Raw genomic sequence first — 17,768 nt, forward strand, 5'->3', positions numbered from 1 at the left:
CCAAATCTGCGTATCAGACTTTCTCCATAACAAAACAAAACAGAAAGTAACATGTAATAGCAGCCTTTTACATATATGTTTTTCTCCTCCTTTTAGTATCATCACAAAATATAAATAATGTTCAAGTATTTTTAGTGCACAATGTATGAACTGGGCGGCACGGTGGCGCAGTGGGTAGCGCTGCTGCCTCGCAGTTGGGAGACCTGGGGACCTTCATTCGCTTCCCAGGTCCTCCCTGTGAGTTTGCATGTTCTCCCCGTGTCTGCGTGGGTTTCCTCCGGGTGCTCTGGTTTCCTCCCACAGTCCAAAGACATGCTGGTTAGGTGGATTGGCGATTCTAAATTGGCCCTAGTGTGTGCTTGGTGTGTGGGTGTGTTTGTGTGTGTCCTGCAGTGGGTTGGCACCCTGCCCGGGATTGGTTCCTGCCTTGTGCCCTGTGTTGGCTGGGATTGGCTCCAGCAGACCACCGTGACCCTGTGTTCGGATTCAGCGGGTTGGATAATGGTTGGATGGATGGAATGTATGAACTTGGCTTGTTCTGCTTGCAGTTTACCTTTGTTTTTGGCCAAGTGGCCTAGTTTTCCTATCACAGCTCAACAACCGGTTAAATAGGAAAAGTAAATTTACTTTAAACTGAAGATTTGAGTATGTGAGAGTGAGTGCCTGTTTTACAAGCATGCATCTTGTCCAGGGATGGTTCTGGTCTTTGTTCCATGTGACACATTAAATTGGGTTAAGTGTGAACAGTAAATTGAATAATGTGTTCAGTAAATGGATTTAAAATGTTTTTTTTTTTTCATTCACCAGTTTATAAGTCATGGCTCAGTGTTTTTTTTCCCACTGCTTCAATAAAGTTTGATGTTTATGACTTACAGATTGTCTTTCATTTAGTTTTTAGTGTGTTATCACCCATGCAGTCACAGTAACATTGTATATTTCTGTGAACACAAATGTAATTGATTCCATTCCAACATTAACAGCATGTTTTTCATTTGCAGCTCACTTCTGTACGAATGCAGGGGCTCCTGTTACTGGTGTTTTCCAAGCTCTGCCACATTCCTTTTATACGGGAAGTGCAGGCTAGCTACACCCGCACAGGAATCTATGGATATTGGGTGAGTATTGGATGGGATGCGTAATGTAATGGCTAAGAATAAGAAATAATAAGTAATACTTTATTGATTGATGTTTAAAATACATTTGAATGTAATGGAATATACTTGTTTACCAGGGGAATAAAGGTGGAGTTTCTGTTCGCATGTCTTTTTATGGTCATTTGATCTGCTTCCTGAATTGTCATCTTGCTGCCCATATGGAGTATGCTAGTCAGCGTGTTGATGAAATTGAACGCATCCTGGATGTTCAAGAGTTCCATGGGAATTCTTCGCCAAAGATTCTTGACCACAAGTAAGAAAGACAAGTACTTAAGAACAGCTTCAAATGACGAGTTCTGGTACTTGTCTATAGTCTGTTTAATTTTGGCTACCTAAATTACCAATCAGATAGCTCTACATTGACTGTGTACAAGCTTTTTCCATAGTGAAATAAGAATGTTTAGTTTCAATTATGATTCCCGCAGCCTGTGTGTTGTGAAACTTGCAGGATATGTTTAATAAATTAATTAAAAGAGTAAAACTTGTAAACAAACATCTAGTTCCTTAACCTTAAAGTAGTAAAACCTTTACTGGAAATGTTCTTGTTTGTTTTGGTTAAATAAGAATCTTTGCTGTGCTCTAAAAAAAATCCATATGCATGTCTACTGAGGTCTGGGCTCTTGGATTTAACACAGAGTAACCAAGCCTAATATAGCAGGTAGTAGAAGCATCCCAGACCGTATACTCTGTGTTTGGATATCATTTGTTATTCAGAAGTTAATGTGGCAATTTTTTTTTCAGGGTAGTTTTCTTATTTGGAGATCTGAATTTCCGTATTGCTGACCATGGAATGCATTTCCTAAGAGAAACCATTAACAACCGCCGTTTCCACCTCTTGTGGGACAAAGACCAGGTAGGAGGTCATTCTGTGAATTTTGATTTGAAATGTGCTACATTTTCTAAACTTTCAGTAACTTACTATAAAGTTTAGCAATGTCCATCTTAAATTTTAGTTTAGTCTATGTGGTCTCTAGTACCATTTCAGCTTAGAGACTTTATTAGCGTAGGCAGTTGTTTGAAGGAGATATACAGTACACCCCCAAAATTCGCAGGGGTTACGTTCCTAGAGCACCCGTGAATTGTGAAAAACCGCGACTTTTGGATGTGGTTAAAAAATGCCTTTTAAATGCCTATTTTTATAGTTTAAACCATAAATACAATATGCTCCCAAAGCACTTTAATTTCGTTGCAAACTCAGCTTAATACATTACCTAAAAAATTACCTTAATATATTACCTAAATATAGAATGTAAAGTTAAACTCGTATGCTGTACAGTACTGTACTGCTATGTCTCCTGCGGTGCTAGAATGTAAAATACCGATGTTTCCGCTATATGTACTGTAATTCATGCAAGTGCATTTTCTTTGGTATGCGCTGTCGTTTTTTTTTGTTATAAGTAGAGTAAATACATAATAATTTCATTTAATTAAAATACAGTAAAATGTACGGGTACTCACCAATGATGAATGATATTGATGATGAAGTAGCTGTGCAGTACGATGCAGAGGATTTAAAACTCTTTGGGTGGCGCCTCTTCTTCAGGCGCTTTAGGAGGAGTCGTATCTTTGGACGGGCCTTCTTCTGGTGGGGTTTCGTGCTGGCTTTTCTTTTTAGGTTTCAGGAACATTGTGATGGGAAGTTGCTACATTGTCTCCTTCAGTGAACTGCTCATACAATTTCCGTGCTTTCTCACAGATGATGTTACCGTCCGTTCTTCTTCCTGCAGTCGGTGATCCACAATGCCAAGGCAGATTCCATCCTGAGGATATTTTTATTCCTTACAGTCATTACCTTTTTGGCATTATTACAGAAACTTACAGATACAGTACTCCAGATCGCTTCTTTGTTCTTCATTATGTAGCGTTCAGTGCTTTCATTATTGCCATAGTGGCGCACTACTGCAGCATAACTTTTTAGTTCCCTGAGCAAATCCAGTAGTTCAACCTTCTCCTGGAGTGTTTTAAACTTCTCCTGGCACTTAGGCTCTGTGCAAGAAGCCTTAGAAGGTGCAGGGCGTTTTGCCGACATCTTGTGCGTTTAAGAATAACAAAATGAATACAATAACAAAAAGGAAAGCACAAGGACACTCCACTGGAGACGTGTCACAGGGCAGCAGTCAATCAGCAGCAAGGAGAAATGAACAACGCTCTCGGATTGGCTACTTTCACCATCCCAAACCGCGTTTCCCTCAGCGGTTGCTTCCTGTTCTCTCTACAGCACAGTATTGCCACGAAAAAAGCCATAAAAAATTGCAGAGTATATTTGCGCTTTCCGCTAACAATTAATAGTTAGGTTCTAAGGAAAATGACTGAGTCCGCGAACCCTGAACCACGACTTCGCGGGGGTCTACTGTACTGTGATTTTTGTAGTGACTGACTTCTGAAATAAAAAACAATGAACAGTTTCATTCATTTTTCTATGCATAATGGTAAAATATAGACATTTGAGTACCCCATCCTGTGACCCATGATCTTGCCCAATGGTGTTTAATCATCCTCGAATTATGTGCATTTTGACAGAGTTAACTTACTTTCAATAGAATTAAATTTTATGCAATGCTCAATATACCTTCAGTTACTCTTTTGTATTCTGGTTTTGTACCAGGAATTTTTTATCCTCTACCTAGAGTTTTAATAGTCTGTAATTTATTTTTAGTTGAGTTGAAGTTATCCTCATATCTACATTATTGTTATATTATATTATATTGCATTGTATTCTTGTTTGCTTTACGAAACATCTTGTGATTATGTGCATTATTACAGGTACTGCATTAAATAAACTGCTAAAATAGACAATCTGCACTGTACATCTTATTAAGTGATTAACAGCTCATATCTAATGTTATGGTGTTGTAATGGAACAATTGTGAAACTCAAATCAAATAAAAACAGCCAAATTTATCAGTAATTCATAGCTTCACGGTGCAAAAATAAAAATCAGGTTTGTAATTGTATTTTTTTGCCCATTCAGTTAAATATTGCCAAAAAGAAAGAACATTTCCTGAAGAATTTCCAAGAAGGCCCCCTTCGATTTAAGCCAACATATAAATATGACCTCAACTCAGAAAACTTTGACTCCAGGTAAATTTGGCATGCCTGAGAATTCTCCCCATTTCTTGCACACTGTATTAAACTGTTAAAATGTTGTTGCTCACAAATGCAGTTATATCACAAATGGTTTTTCTTACTGCACATTTCCTCATATCTTAAGTCATGCAGCTGTAGACTTTTTTTAGGAAAATGACTGTACTATTCTGTAAAGATTTTTGCACCTCATTATTTAATATTTCTTAATATAATGTAATAATACTAAGTAACTAATTTCTAATATTGTTTTCCAATTTTTCAGGGAGCAGAAGACTTGGTTGGGTTTTAAGTAAGAAATAGTTGATCTTTAGCATTCTCCCTATTTCCACTATTCATGTGAACAAACTTGATTTCATGTCAATGAAGACAGAGAAATCACTTTCAGAGTTGCATTATCACAAATTACAATTAAATATGAAATCATCTGATACTGCCAGCAGAAATTGAGTCCTAATCAGTTCTGTTAATTTATCAACATCACTGCAAAGTGTGCACAGGTTTTTCTTTTTTTTTTTTAAAAGTAAATATGCTTTTTTGTTATCTTCTATTTTAGATTTATGTTATATGCATATTGTTATGTTATGTTATATATAAACAGTATAAATGTATATGTATCAGGAGAGGTCACAATGGGGAGTATGCACTGGTACAGCGCATTGCCGTACCCACCACATGATGAAAAGGCTTGGGATCCTGGTCGGCAACCCCCCAGGCAGACGTGCAGTCCATTCCCACCCTCCGGAAATGACCCTCCATCTGGCACAGCCAGGTGTTATGTGGGCGTCCCCTCAGCTTGGTCCAGCCACTCGGTCCTCAACAAGGAGGATCCTGTGAGTCGGATCACCCTCGGGGAATCTTGCCACATGGCCATAGTGCTGTAACTAACACACCCTCACAATGCAGGCAAGGTGCCTCATTCGGGACTCCATGAACAACGCTCATTTGACATAAAGTCAGACCAGCGGTACTCAAGGATTCTCCAAAGAGACACAGTACCGAAGGAGTCTAGTCTTTATCTCAGGTCACCGGAGATCATTCATGTCTTGCAACCATATAGCAAGACATATTGTAAGCCACTAGGGGTGTACTGCCACCCTAACCCCCTGACACTGACAGGCAAGACACAGGTTCACGCAACACCCGTGTTTATTTACAGTTTGTGCACACATTACCAACACCGCAATACACAGTCCATTCCCTTCCTTGCCGCCAGTCCTTCCACCTCCACTCTTCCTCAGGCTTTCTCCACTCCTTCCTCCCGACTCTGGCCAACTTATGGAGTGAGACGGCTCCTTTTTATAGGGCACCTGGATGGACTCCAGGTGCCTAACGAGCTTAGGTGTGGAGGAAGCGTGACCAAATAAGGCCCTGGAAAGGTCCATGCGCCCCCTTGTAGTGGTCACAGGTTCCAACAGGGGCTGCCTTCTATTGGCCCAGAGGAGACACTGTCCCACAAATACTTTTGTATAGTTTTGTTTAAGATTGGTCTAAGTATAAAGTATAAATTTTGTTCTGGCCTTGAAATAGATTTTTCCATTAAAAAATGTACTGTATTGTGTTTTCTAATCTAAGCTCTCCCAAAATTAATGACTGTAAAAGAAAAACTGATGCCCTCTTTACAGTGTATGATTAAACCTCAAATTGTTCCCACCACAACAGTCTTGTCACTGACTTTATAACAAGCCAACTATGCTGGCAGTATTTATCCCCAAACTAATCCTCTTCAGAGTTTGTCATGTGCCTTCTGTCTTTAGTTAGCATTCTGATGTGTGTGTGTGTGTGTGTGTGTGTGTGTGTGTGATGTCAGCTGTTGTACTGATTTTTGTTGCAACCCTTTAGTCAAATACATATAGAGTTACTAATCTGCTAGTTGCTGTATGATAATGTGCTTGCTTTTGAGAAATTATAGTCAAAAAAGTATTTGTGCAGCATGTTACTTAGAATATTCCTATAAGCAAGAAATATCTATTGTTTGTTTTACTGTTTGCTATCAAAGTTGTTCCTGGTACAAACAACAGGTAACAGATAAAAAGTGTTGCTCTAATTCTCATCACATGGATGAAAGCTGGATTAATTTACTGAATATGGACTACAATGTATGTTCATTGTTGTGTTCAATTAATTAGTTTTTAGTGTAGATGAATTTTGGAGAATCATGTCCTAATCACATTTTGAAGAGTTTCTACTAGGTTACCAAGCAGTCAGACACAAACAAGAACAGTGATTGCACAGCTTAACTCCAATATGCAGCACTGTGAAGAAAGACATGTTATTTGAAAATGGATGCAGTGTAAATTAGACTGTTGATGTGGTATGTCCACTACAAGTGTAAATGCAGAGCAGTATAAGAACTTGATTTCATTGTATTAAAAATGAAATATTCATACACTTCTTCATTGTACACATGGTAAGTATTAAAAGGCTCATGTTAGAGAGCAATAAAATCTAGGAGCACATCAGTTGGCAGTGTCAGCTACACTTTCACAGAAATTTCACAAACTCTAATTCTTCTCCCATTTTTTCATGTTGATTAGTGGCAAGAAACGTAAGCCAGCTTGGACTGATAGGATACTATGGTGGATGAAAGTAGATGACCAGAATGAAACAGAAGAGGCAAGGGAGCAACAGAAAACAGAGGAGAACACAATAGAGCCAAAAGATCCAGAACCACCTATCACAGTTATCCAGGAAAAATATACAAGTCATATGATATATGGTATCAGTGATCACAAACCTGTAACTGGTACCTTCATCTTGGAGGTAAGATTTTTTTTTTAATATATTACACTAGTCCTAGCTGCATTGCACTGGGTATTTTATAATTATTCCTCTTTGTGCTCTTTAAGTGCCAAAAACCCACCTTCAAACTAACCATCAAAATAGTCTTAAAGAAGTAGTTACAGTACTATGCATCAGTTCTTAATGTAACTTGAATTTATACAGCACCAATAAAATGTGTGGTATAAAAATATTCTTTTCCCTTCATTTCCCTTTCATACACAAAGATTTATTTATTTTTCTTCATAGTTTGTGAGCAATGATCTTTCTGAATTTCTTTATTAATGTACTTTACACCAGATTTGAATTTGCTTTTATTGCCTTTATTCAAGATGAAAAAGTTACAGACCACCCCGTTGGTGAGCTTATGTGCAGAAGGCCAGTGGAGTGCAGACCAGGATGCACTCATTACATATTCTGTGCTGGAGGCCTTTTCTAGCAGCACGTGGGATTGGATTGGCCTATACAAGGTATGTTTTCATCATTTCATTAATTTTGCTTTTCAAGAAGCAGGGCATCCAGTGCACTTGATAGCAAAGTATGTATTTGCCTCATTTGCACTGACTGCAGGGAGACACTTTGCCATTACTGCAAAAAGACCAAAGTAGTGTGAGAAGGTATGAGAGCTTGTGCTACTGCATTAGGCTTCTTTTTAAAACATGCATTCTGTTTTCTTTATACGTGCTATCACTAATTTCTGAAAGCTTGCTAGACAATTGTTTTATTTCTTTGTCCTTACAGACAGGATTTAGGAGTCATTTGGATTATGTTACATATGTGTGGGTGAAGGACGATGAGGTGTCCAGCAGCAGTGAGGCTTATCAGGTAATTTTAATATAATAAATATAGTGTTGATTAATTATATAGTGCATTTACAAGGTCTTGTATTTATTCATATATGTTAACTGTTGACTGCAAAGTATGCATAAAACACCTCAACATTATCAATTGGTTTTCAGCATTGAATTTTGGAATATCCAGAGTTTTTGCTGCTTTAGCACTGATGTAATGTCCAGCAATTATTGAAGCCTTCCTTTCATGTGTGCTTCAGAGGTGTACAATGGTTGGAATGTATAATGTTTTAAAGAAGTTGGTATGTATTTTGAGGCAGAGCAAAGTACAGGAAAACCAAGATGGTAACAGGAAATAAAATGTACCCTTCCTCCCCCAAAGACATTTCTATTTGTGTAAAACCTATATCAAGTAAAACATTAAACAAACCTTAGGAAGGTTAAATTAGTTTTATCAGGGTATGGTAAACGATTAGCAGGCAGTTTGAAAAGAGAAATTACCTCTATTATTGTTCTCATCTCTCACATCTCATTTTGTCTGCCAAATACTTGACATCAGCTTAGTGTAAATATAGATTTTCTTTGCAGGTTTATATTGGAATGGATCAGATTCCAGTGCTTGGTGGAGAGTTCATTCTTTGCTACTACAGCAGCAACTTGCAATGTATTATTGGAATGAGTCCATCTTTCCAGGTAAAGCTGTTGTGATCTTTTTTTTATTCTGTCAGATATATTTTTATTCAGTTTAGGTTTTGAAAAACAGAATACTTATAGGATTGTTCTCAGTTGGTTTGTAAAGAATAAGAATCTACCTTTAGAAAAAATCATTTATTCCACTACACATTATGCCCAGATAAGCTTTACTACTAATGTATTTTAAATTTGGCATAGAACCCATAAATAGAAAGTTATTGTATTTTGATGGTTGAATATTAGCTTCTACCCTTACTGACGCCATAGAGCATCAGTAAAATTTTTTAGTAATTCTCCAGTTGTGTATTACCCAAGTTAAATACAATTGTGTATACAAGGGCACCACACAGAAGAATATCAAAAAATTCCAAACTTGAATATTTAATGTACTTAAGATGTAATACCACTGCTAAATGATAAATATTATTTGGTGAGTTAAGTGTGTCATACCATTAGCTCATGCTTGGCCTGTGTTCATTTCATCAAATACAATATTTTACATAACTTTATGTTACAAATTTGCTATATATTGAGTTTAAAAAGTTACTGTTACTTTACATATGTAAAGTGTTATGTATAATCTAGGGACTGTACTGTCTTTAAATTTGTTAACAAATTCATGAAGCAGTTTATGAGAGTGCTTGCTGTGAACAGTGCTAAAGGATAAAATCATTTAAATACTTTTACCTGTATTTATTATAAATGTTGCTACTTTCTAATGAACAGTAGAATCGTCACTTCATTCCCTGAACCAGTTTTTCTATCACATGAGAGCTAGGCGCTAAAACACATCTCGGCAGCAGAAAGCAGGAGCTAAATTTCTCACAGTCACACACACACACACACACACACACTTCACTCATATTCACCAATTTGGAGTTGTTAAGTAGTCTTTTTCATTACATAAACATCAATAACAGGTGAAGAATAAGCAAATTTCATTCCGCGATTAAGCTGGAAATCAACACTACTTTGTTAGCATAGAGTACTTACTGGTAACTGAATCTAGTTTTAGTTTAGGTGTGAAAGTACATAAGAAACAATAAGAAGTGTGCAAAGATAGGAAAACAATCAGGGAAGTAAGGAGGAGAAAATTAAGGTTTAGTAATTTCTAAGAATGACAAACAGTAGGCAGTCATTATTTAATTTAATTTTAATAATTTAACAAACTAGGGGGCTCTGCCCCCTGCTCGCTTCACTCGCCCACCCCCAGGTTTGGTTTACCAGATATACAATTAAAAGAGATTGTTATTTTCATGGGAATTGTAACATATGCATTATTTTCACTTTTACTTTAAAACTTTTGTAAAAACAACACTTGTTCTTTACTTCCGGCCCTGGGCGTGGTTACATCTCTTTCTCGCAGGATGTATAACGCTGCTCGCGTTGTGAAGGGGGTGCGGCTGAACGCACGCTAAGGAGATGCCTTTGAATCATCTGCTGTCTTTCTGCTGCTGGCGAGCTGCCTGTTCTGCTTGTCTTGCTGCCCAATCATTTCAAAGCCTGTACAGCAGCTGTCCTTTTGCCACTTCACGTCTCTGCCGCTCACGTTGTGAAGGGGGGTGAGGGGTTGGGGTTGTGGGGGAGGCGGGGGTTAGGGTGGCTGAACGCACGCTAAGGAGAAGCGGTCGGATCATCTTCTGGCTTTTTGCCACTGGCGAGCTGCGTGTTTTGCTTGTCGCTTGTCGTTGTTTTAAGAGCTGGGAGCAAGTTAAAGTATCTGTCGCAGGACTTCAAATTGTCTTCTGAGAAGACCACGTCTCGTCTCCCTCCCCAAGATTTTTTTTTTATAATAGAGAGAAAAGTTTACATTTTAATAATTAAGGGTTGAGTAGTTCTGTAATCCTAATCCTTATCAAAATTTTAAAATCAAGGCCAAGTCCTCTTTGACGTTGGACTTTTCGGAGCCTAACCTGGGAGCCTAGCCTAGGCTTGAGTAAATCAGTCCTTCTTGAAGGCTATGGCTGCAGTTGATGCCATCTTAACCAGTACCTTGAGCTCAGAGTTGCTGAACTTGAGGAGAAGGTAGCTATCCAGCATTGTAATATGAAATTGGCTCACCTGGTCCAGGTGTCCTTTAGGAAGATAGTATGTATCCCTAAGGTGGTGCTGGGAGAAACTCCAGACCTGAGAAGTGGAGATAGTTTGGTCACAGTCAGATTTGGTGCAAGGTAAAGGGTGCACACTGTCCAAAATCAATTTGAAGTGTCAAACCATTTTCAGGACTTTGTAGAGCTGGATGGTGACACTGAAATCTTTGAGGTGATAAACAGATTTGAAGAACCCCAACAGGTCACCTCAAAACCAGTCTCCCACAAAGAGAGAGGTTATGGCAATGGATGAATGACTCAGTCATTATGGGAATTGAGATGCAGGTTTGCTCCAGAGACATAGACTCTTGCACATTTTTTTGCCTTCCAGATGTACAAGTGAGAGACTTCCTGGAAGGGTACATAGGTCCCTGGCCAGAGCGCAGGTCAATCAAGTAGTCATTGTTTTTGTTGGAACAAATGACATGCATAAGGGGTAGGCTGTCAGTTCTGCAGTCCAAATTTAAAGACTTAGGTTCCAAGCCAAGGAGCATATCTGAGAAAGGTGGTTTTCTCCAAAGTTCTACGTTTGTAGTGCACCAATCCAGGAATAATGAGATTAGAAAGCTTAACTCATGGCTTATATCGTGGTGTAGGAAAGAGGGGAATAGGTTTATGGAGCATTGGGTCTCCTTCTGGGCTGAATCAGTTCCAGGGTTCTTTCTTCATTTCTCGTGGTCATGGCTGTAGCTGGATGTCCAGAGCACTCTGCATCCGTCACACTAGTACGTCCATTTTCGAACATTTCAATCCACTCATATATGACTCTACCATAGAGAACTTTATCACCATACTGAGCACACATGTGTAGATGAATTTGTGCTCCTTGCACACCTTCTGTTCACAAAAAGCATATGACAGAACGCTCTTCCTCTTTGGTGCAATTTGCAAGTTTCACAGCCATCTTCACTACAAGGTGACAACTCTTATACTAAAGTGCAAGGGCTCAGACACGACCAATGCCTTCACCGTTTCCAACGAAAATATAAAAGTGTGGAAACTTTTTGAATGTCCTTTGTATCATAGATGGTTACAAATTTTTAGAGAGAATAGACGAAAAAGGGAATGGGTACCAGTTTTGTAAAACAGAATTTAAATGCAAGTCTTTTTCAGTTGGATAATGAGCCACAGCTTAGTTAGGATGTCTGGCTACAGCTAGAATGCATTAGGGACAGAGCCCTTATTTTAGGAGTGTGTCGTAGAACCCCAATGCAGACAGTATCTTCAGTGTACATCTTTTTAAAGTTTGAAGTAAATATTATAGTCTGGCTTTAGTTACCCAGATATTAATTGAACTAGTCTTACAAATAGTGTAGTGCAGGAGGTTTTCTAGGTAAGTATTGAACACTTTTTAACACAGTATACTGTGAGAGGGATGGCTGTGTGAATTTATTATTTTGGAATAACCAGGATAGAATTCAGGGTATAGAGGTGATTGAACCATTAAGGTCAAGTGACCATAATTTAGTACAATTAATAGTGTTTTGTCAGAATACAGATGCAAAGACTTAAATTGTTAAGTTCATAGGCAAATTTCAGTGTGGAAACTGTCAAGGACCATTGGAATAGATTAAAAAATGTTTTTCATAAGATGCATAAACGTTCATCCCAAAATTTGGAAGCAGTGAGAAATTATTAAAAAAAAAAATACAAGCAAATACCACAATGGAAGATATAAAGTAGTGAATGGTCTAAAATAGAGAATGGTCTGAAATTGCATTTTTCTCATGATTCAACATGCTGAGAAATGGAAAACATCCCAGCATTTACGGAGAAGTACTGCTTAGGTTAAATTGGCTGAAGTCTAACAAATCACCAGGAATAGGTATGAGTGTGCAAAGAGGATAACGTGTACATATATAGTATAAATCTTTGACACATATTTTCCAAAACTCACTACACACTGGGGAAACTTTTATTCCATTGTATAAAAAGGGTGATTGGGCAGATCCAAATAACTATAGGTCAGTAAGTTTAACATGCATCACAGGTAAATTAATTGAAGGAATTATTAAGGAAAAAACTGAGCAGCACATGTCAAGAACAGGAGTGTTAGTGAACAAACAATATGGGTTTAGACAGGGAAGGCAGTGTTTTACTAATATAATGGAATGTTATGAGGAAGCAACAGAAGGATATCAGAAAAGTGTATATGATATTCTTTATCTTGATTTTCAGAAGGCATTTGATAATGTCCCACATGAGAGGCTAGCAATAAAACTGAAAGAAGTAGGAGTTCAGGTTGCAGTGTGTAGATGGGTACATAATTGGTTAAAATACAGGAAGCAAAGGTTTATAGTGCAAGGAACCTTATCAGAATTCCACAATGTTAAAACTGGTGTTCCTCAGGGTTCAGTGCCAGGGTCATTGCTATTTTTAATATACTGTATATAAATATTCTGGGTAGTAATATAAGCAACAAGCTGGTTAAGTTGGCAGATGATACCAAACAAATGGAGATGATAAGAGGTCTAAAATCACTTGAATTAGTACAGAGACTTTGACAGAATGCAGGCTTGGGAAGATTCTTGGATAATGAAATTTAATGCAAATAAATGTAAGGTATATCACATAAAAAGTAGAAATGTTACATTTTAATACACAGTGGGAAGTTTGAAACATGAAAGTACCTCTTATGAGAAGGATGTAGGAGTCTTACTGGACTTGCCACTGTCCACATCCAAACAATGTACAGGAATTATTAGGGAGGCTGACAGAATGTTAGGTACAAAGTCCAAAAAAGTTATGATTAGGCTTTATTACGCACTGGTGAGGCCTTGCCTGAAGTACTGTGTGCAGTTTTGGTCTTCAGGCTAACAAAAAAGCAATGTTAGAGAATGTCCAAAGAGAAAGCAATGAAGCTGATTCCAGGACTGCAGGTTATGAGCTATGGAGAAGGACTGAAGGAGTTGAACTTTTTCAAGCTAAAGCAAACAGATGATAAGATGCAACATGATTGAAGATTTTAAAACTATGAAAGGAATTAGTACAGCAGATCCAGTCCATTACTTTAAATTGAGTTCAACAGGAACACAGGGACATAGTTGGGAACTTGTTAATGGTAAGTTTTGTATAAATGCTGAAAGGTTTTTCATTCACACAGAGAACCATGGAATACCAAGTATAGCGGTAAAGGGTAAGAATTTTAGGGACCTTCAAAACTTGTCTCGATGTTATTTTGGAGAAATTACGTGGATAGGATCAGTGAGCTTTGATGGGTTGAATGTCCTGTTCTCATCAACATTTTCCTAATGTTCCAATGAGTGTACATTATTTTTAAACCTTTTCTGTCTTAAGTTTCTGAACTAGGGGTGCCACTCATAATTGCGACATATTTTGTGACAAAATTATGTACTAAACGACTTAGTAAGGGAACTGCATGAAGCTAGAAAAATTCTAACACTCCAAATGCTTACATTGAGAAAATGTTTGGAGTAAAACTTTATGACCCCTATATAAAATACATAAAGAGTATGCCACATATATTTATGTTGATTGAATGTAGAAGACTGTGTTGTGACCTACAGTATTAGGCACTGTTTAAAATTACAGAATGTTTGATATAATAATTTGGTGTACAGCAAATGTTTAATATTGAAACCAGTCACTTTCTTTAATCTTTAGAGGCATCAGTTCATATAAAAAGTGAAATACATTTTTTTCTTGTTTTCAGATTAATGAGTCTTGTGTCAACTTACATGAAAATCAAAGCTTTGCCAAGAGCCAGGATAGGCCTGTGTTGGACCCAAAAGACGACTTCTGAAAGCCTTGCAGTTCTTTTGAATGTAGAAATACATCGTTCTGATGTTCATCTCAGTGATATTAAAACTTAAATTAAGAATTAAATTGTCATCCTTCTTCTGTGTTCAGACAGAAGTTAGATGGCTTCACAGAGATGGAAGACATTTAAAATCTCAGTAAGGCTGGACCAACCCCATATGCACATAAGCCTTGGTTTAACAAAGAACCACAAATTGGAAGGACTAATACTAAAACATGGCTGCCTGAGCAAACGAAACTTGTTAATCGAAACTTGTTCTATAAGTAGCATGTAAATTTCCAAACCTGACAAAAAATATTAGAAACAAAGATCCATTATTTTATACGAGTGACCAAAAAAGGCCCACTGTTAAGATCAGTTTCATCCCATTCACTCTGATGTGAGGTCCTTGTTAAGCTACATGTGAAGTTGTTTTTATTCATTTTAAACTTCTTTTAATTAGTTTTTACTTTTAAAATCAGAGAAACCGAATGCTACAATATATGGGCCCTACTCAGATCACCTAGTAAAGGAAACTTTCAAAAGGTTTATAGTCTAATCTACTGAGATTTTTTTTTCTTTTTTCTCAAGTATAACCAGTATTGAAGATATTTTAAGTTATTTTTGTTTGATGTTCTTAAGTTTGAATTATTTTTAGGGGTATCCAAGTGTAATCTTAATGAAGTACAGATATCTCAGGTGCAGGCACCGCCAGATGACTGAGATTTGAAGAGTGGTAGATAACCTCATTAAATGTCGTGGATGACTGTGAGCACTGAGCTACTGCAGTCACGGAGCCTCCAGAAAGCTTGACCATGATTCTGGCATGTCAGAAATGGTAGGTGTAGCCCATTCTTATGGGCTTACAGTAATAATGTTTTTTTCAGAGCCAAAATTGATAGAAATATTTAATTATGTTAAATTTAGGAGCTATTAGGAGGATATTTGATATATAGGAGGTGGGTTTTGAATTGCTAAAAAACAATGTAATATTTGTCTTCCAAATTAAACCTTTGATGATAGATATTACTAACATTTTTATTTGTTGTACTATTTTTTTCTGTTGTAGTCTTTTTATTTATTTTTAATTGGAAGGGAAAACTCCCATCAGTTAAAGAGAAACTATAAAAATACACCCATACAAATTGAAATTTTTTTTTTCTCTTTCATTCGGATCCATCATGTTTTTTTCTTGTGTTGTCATTTATTTTATGCCATATTGCGTGAGAATGTTTTATATTACCTTTAAGCATGAGCAGTACAATATAATATTTATTGAAGAAGAAACAGGACAATGTGTTTGTTACAGTATCAATGCAAATACAGTGCATTGAAACATATACAACATCTGGAGTAAACATTGTACTGACTATTGTTACTGTTAACTTAAAGATGTTTTTTACCTTAGCTAATATAATAATAAACAGTAGAGAGGATTTCAAAATACTTCTGTCTTACATGTTCCTTACATAGTTTTTTTAAGTCACTCACATTTTAACAGAGGCAGTGATTGTGAATTAACCTTGTGTGAGTGCTGGGATGTGGACCCTGATGGGAACTGGCACTGCCAGGATAAACCGTGACCTCCTGTAATCTGAATTTACAGTATGTGGCTGGTGACTTTTACATCAGCATTTCTGTCCACTTTTAGTTGCTTGTATATGGTTGAAGCTGAAGAGGTCTAAATATGGTAACAAATACAAATAAATAATACTGATATCATGCACATTCGACTTTAGAATGCAAAATGATTTGACAATCACAGAATTTGGAATGCCAAACAAGATTTATTACAAAGAAGAATGGCTTGCAGTGTCTATTTACACATGTCATTATATTTAACTAAACTTTATTTTATTTCATTGGCAGGAATTTAACAGATAAAATGCTGAGTTCTGATATTTGCGCAAAAGTGTTTTTTCTTTCTACTTTTTGAAGTATCAAAAACCTCAGTTTATTTTTATACTCCATTTGAAAAAGCCTTGATGTTTACTTATTAAGAGCTCTGATTCTGAAATGTATGCCGCATTTCTGCTTATCATGCAACCCAGGCAGTTTGCTTGCAAGCATCATTTGTAAAACCGTTTTAAATGTTTTGCTATTTTATGCAATTATGTTAAATGTTGTTATTTTTCAATATGCCGGTACTGCTCCTTAGAAGGTCCAAAGCTGCTGAACTTTTGTTACAAACTTTGAGTGATGTTAATCGGTCTATTTTCATAGTAAATAAAATAAAGGCTTCTATTATGTAAACCAAGTGGATAATTAATGTCAGTAATAAAGACACTGAAGAAATAAACACAGATTATACTTTTCATTGTGTGTCTGATTTTTTTTTTTTTTTTTTTTTTTTTTGATATTGGGATTTGATATTTGAAGATGTGCATGCTGTAAAATATGCCACAGACTATTACAAGTCTGAAATAATTTTTGTCAAAATTAATCTTTGGTATACTGATGTACTTGAACTTTCTGTGACCTTTCTGTGATCTTGTTTGGGAGATACCAATGGCAATTATATTAAAGCAGTCATTTTTAGTACTTTGTTACACATCCCTTGCATGCAATGACTGCTTGAACTCTGCAATTTATAGACATCATCAAATGCTGAGGATCTTCTCTGGTGGTGCTGTGCCAACCCTCTAATTCAGCCATCTTCAACCTTTGCTTGTTTCAAGGGCTTGATCCCTTAAGATTTCTCTTCAGCATATGGAAGCCATGCTCAAATTGGATGTAAATTGAGTGACTTGCTTGACCAATGATGAAGTTTCCAATTTTTTGCTTTGAAAAACTCCTGTGTTTCCCTAGTAGTATATTTGGGATCATTATGTTGTTGTAGGATTTAGCGCCACCCAATGGGTTTGGAGGCATTTACTGGAATTTGAGCAGACAAAATGTTTCTATTCACCTCAGAATTCATTGTGCAGCTGCTCTCAGCAGTTACATCATCAATGAACAGAGTGTGCCAGTACCTGTGGTAGCCGTACATGCCCAAGCCATAACACCTCCACCACCATGTTTAACAGATGAGATGTATGCTTTGGATCTTGGGCAGTTCCTTTTCATCTCCACACTTTGCTCTTGTCGTCACTCTGATATAAGTTCATCTTTGTCACATCTGTCCACAAGACCTTTTTCCAGAAATCTTTCAGGCTCTTTCAAGTACTTTTTTCGCAAACTGAAACTTGGCCATCCTGTTTTTGTGGCAATCTAGTGGTTTGCATCTTGCAGTTTGACCTCTGTATTTCTGTTCATAATGTTTTCTGCAGATAGTCATCTCTAACACATACACATCTGCCTCCTGCAGACTGTTTCTGACCTGTTGGACAGGCATTTGAGGCTTATTCTTTACCACAGTGAGATTGTTTCTGTCATCAGCAGTGAAGGGCTTTCTTGATCTACCAGTCCCTTTGTG

At 37.1% G+C, this 17,768-nt stretch overlaps 1 protein-coding gene across 8 annotated transcripts in view; it reads left to right on the plus strand.

Annotated features, from left to right (window-relative positions):
- LOC114655604 (inositol polyphosphate 5-phosphatase K-like) overlaps window positions 1-16,668 on the plus strand; it is a 37,490-nt gene extending 20,822 nt beyond the window's left edge. For 7 of the 8 annotated variants that reach the window (XM_051930240.1, XM_051930242.1, XM_051930241.1 and 4 more), the window contains 10 exons: window positions 999-1,115; window positions 1,232-1,407; window positions 1,896-2,007; window positions 4,126-4,235; window positions 4,504-4,530; window positions 6,776-7,001; window positions 7,352-7,489; window positions 7,761-7,844; window positions 8,399-8,503; window positions 14,267-16,668. In XM_051930240.1, coding sequence (XP_051786200.1) covers window positions 999-1,115; window positions 1,232-1,407; window positions 1,896-2,007; window positions 4,126-4,235; window positions 4,504-4,530; window positions 6,776-7,001; window positions 7,352-7,489; window positions 7,761-7,844; window positions 8,399-8,503; window positions 14,267-14,356 — 1,185 coding nt within the window. In that variant the 3' untranslated portion in view covers window positions 14,357-16,668. The remainder of the gene's footprint in view (window positions 1-998; window positions 1,116-1,231; window positions 1,408-1,895; window positions 2,008-4,125; window positions 4,236-4,503; window positions 4,531-6,775; window positions 7,002-7,351; window positions 7,490-7,760; window positions 7,845-8,398; window positions 8,504-14,266) is intronic. The other variant, XM_028806716.2, reaches the window with a different exon arrangement.
- The last annotated feature ends 1,100 nt before the right edge of the window (window positions 16,669-17,768 follow it).

The sequence above is a fragment of the Erpetoichthys calabaricus genome, chromosome 8 (assembly GCF_900747795.2).
Source record: "Erpetoichthys calabaricus chromosome 8, fErpCal1.3, whole genome shotgun sequence".
Lineage (NCBI taxonomy): Eukaryota > Metazoa > Chordata > Cladistia > Polypteriformes > Polypteridae > Erpetoichthys > Erpetoichthys calabaricus.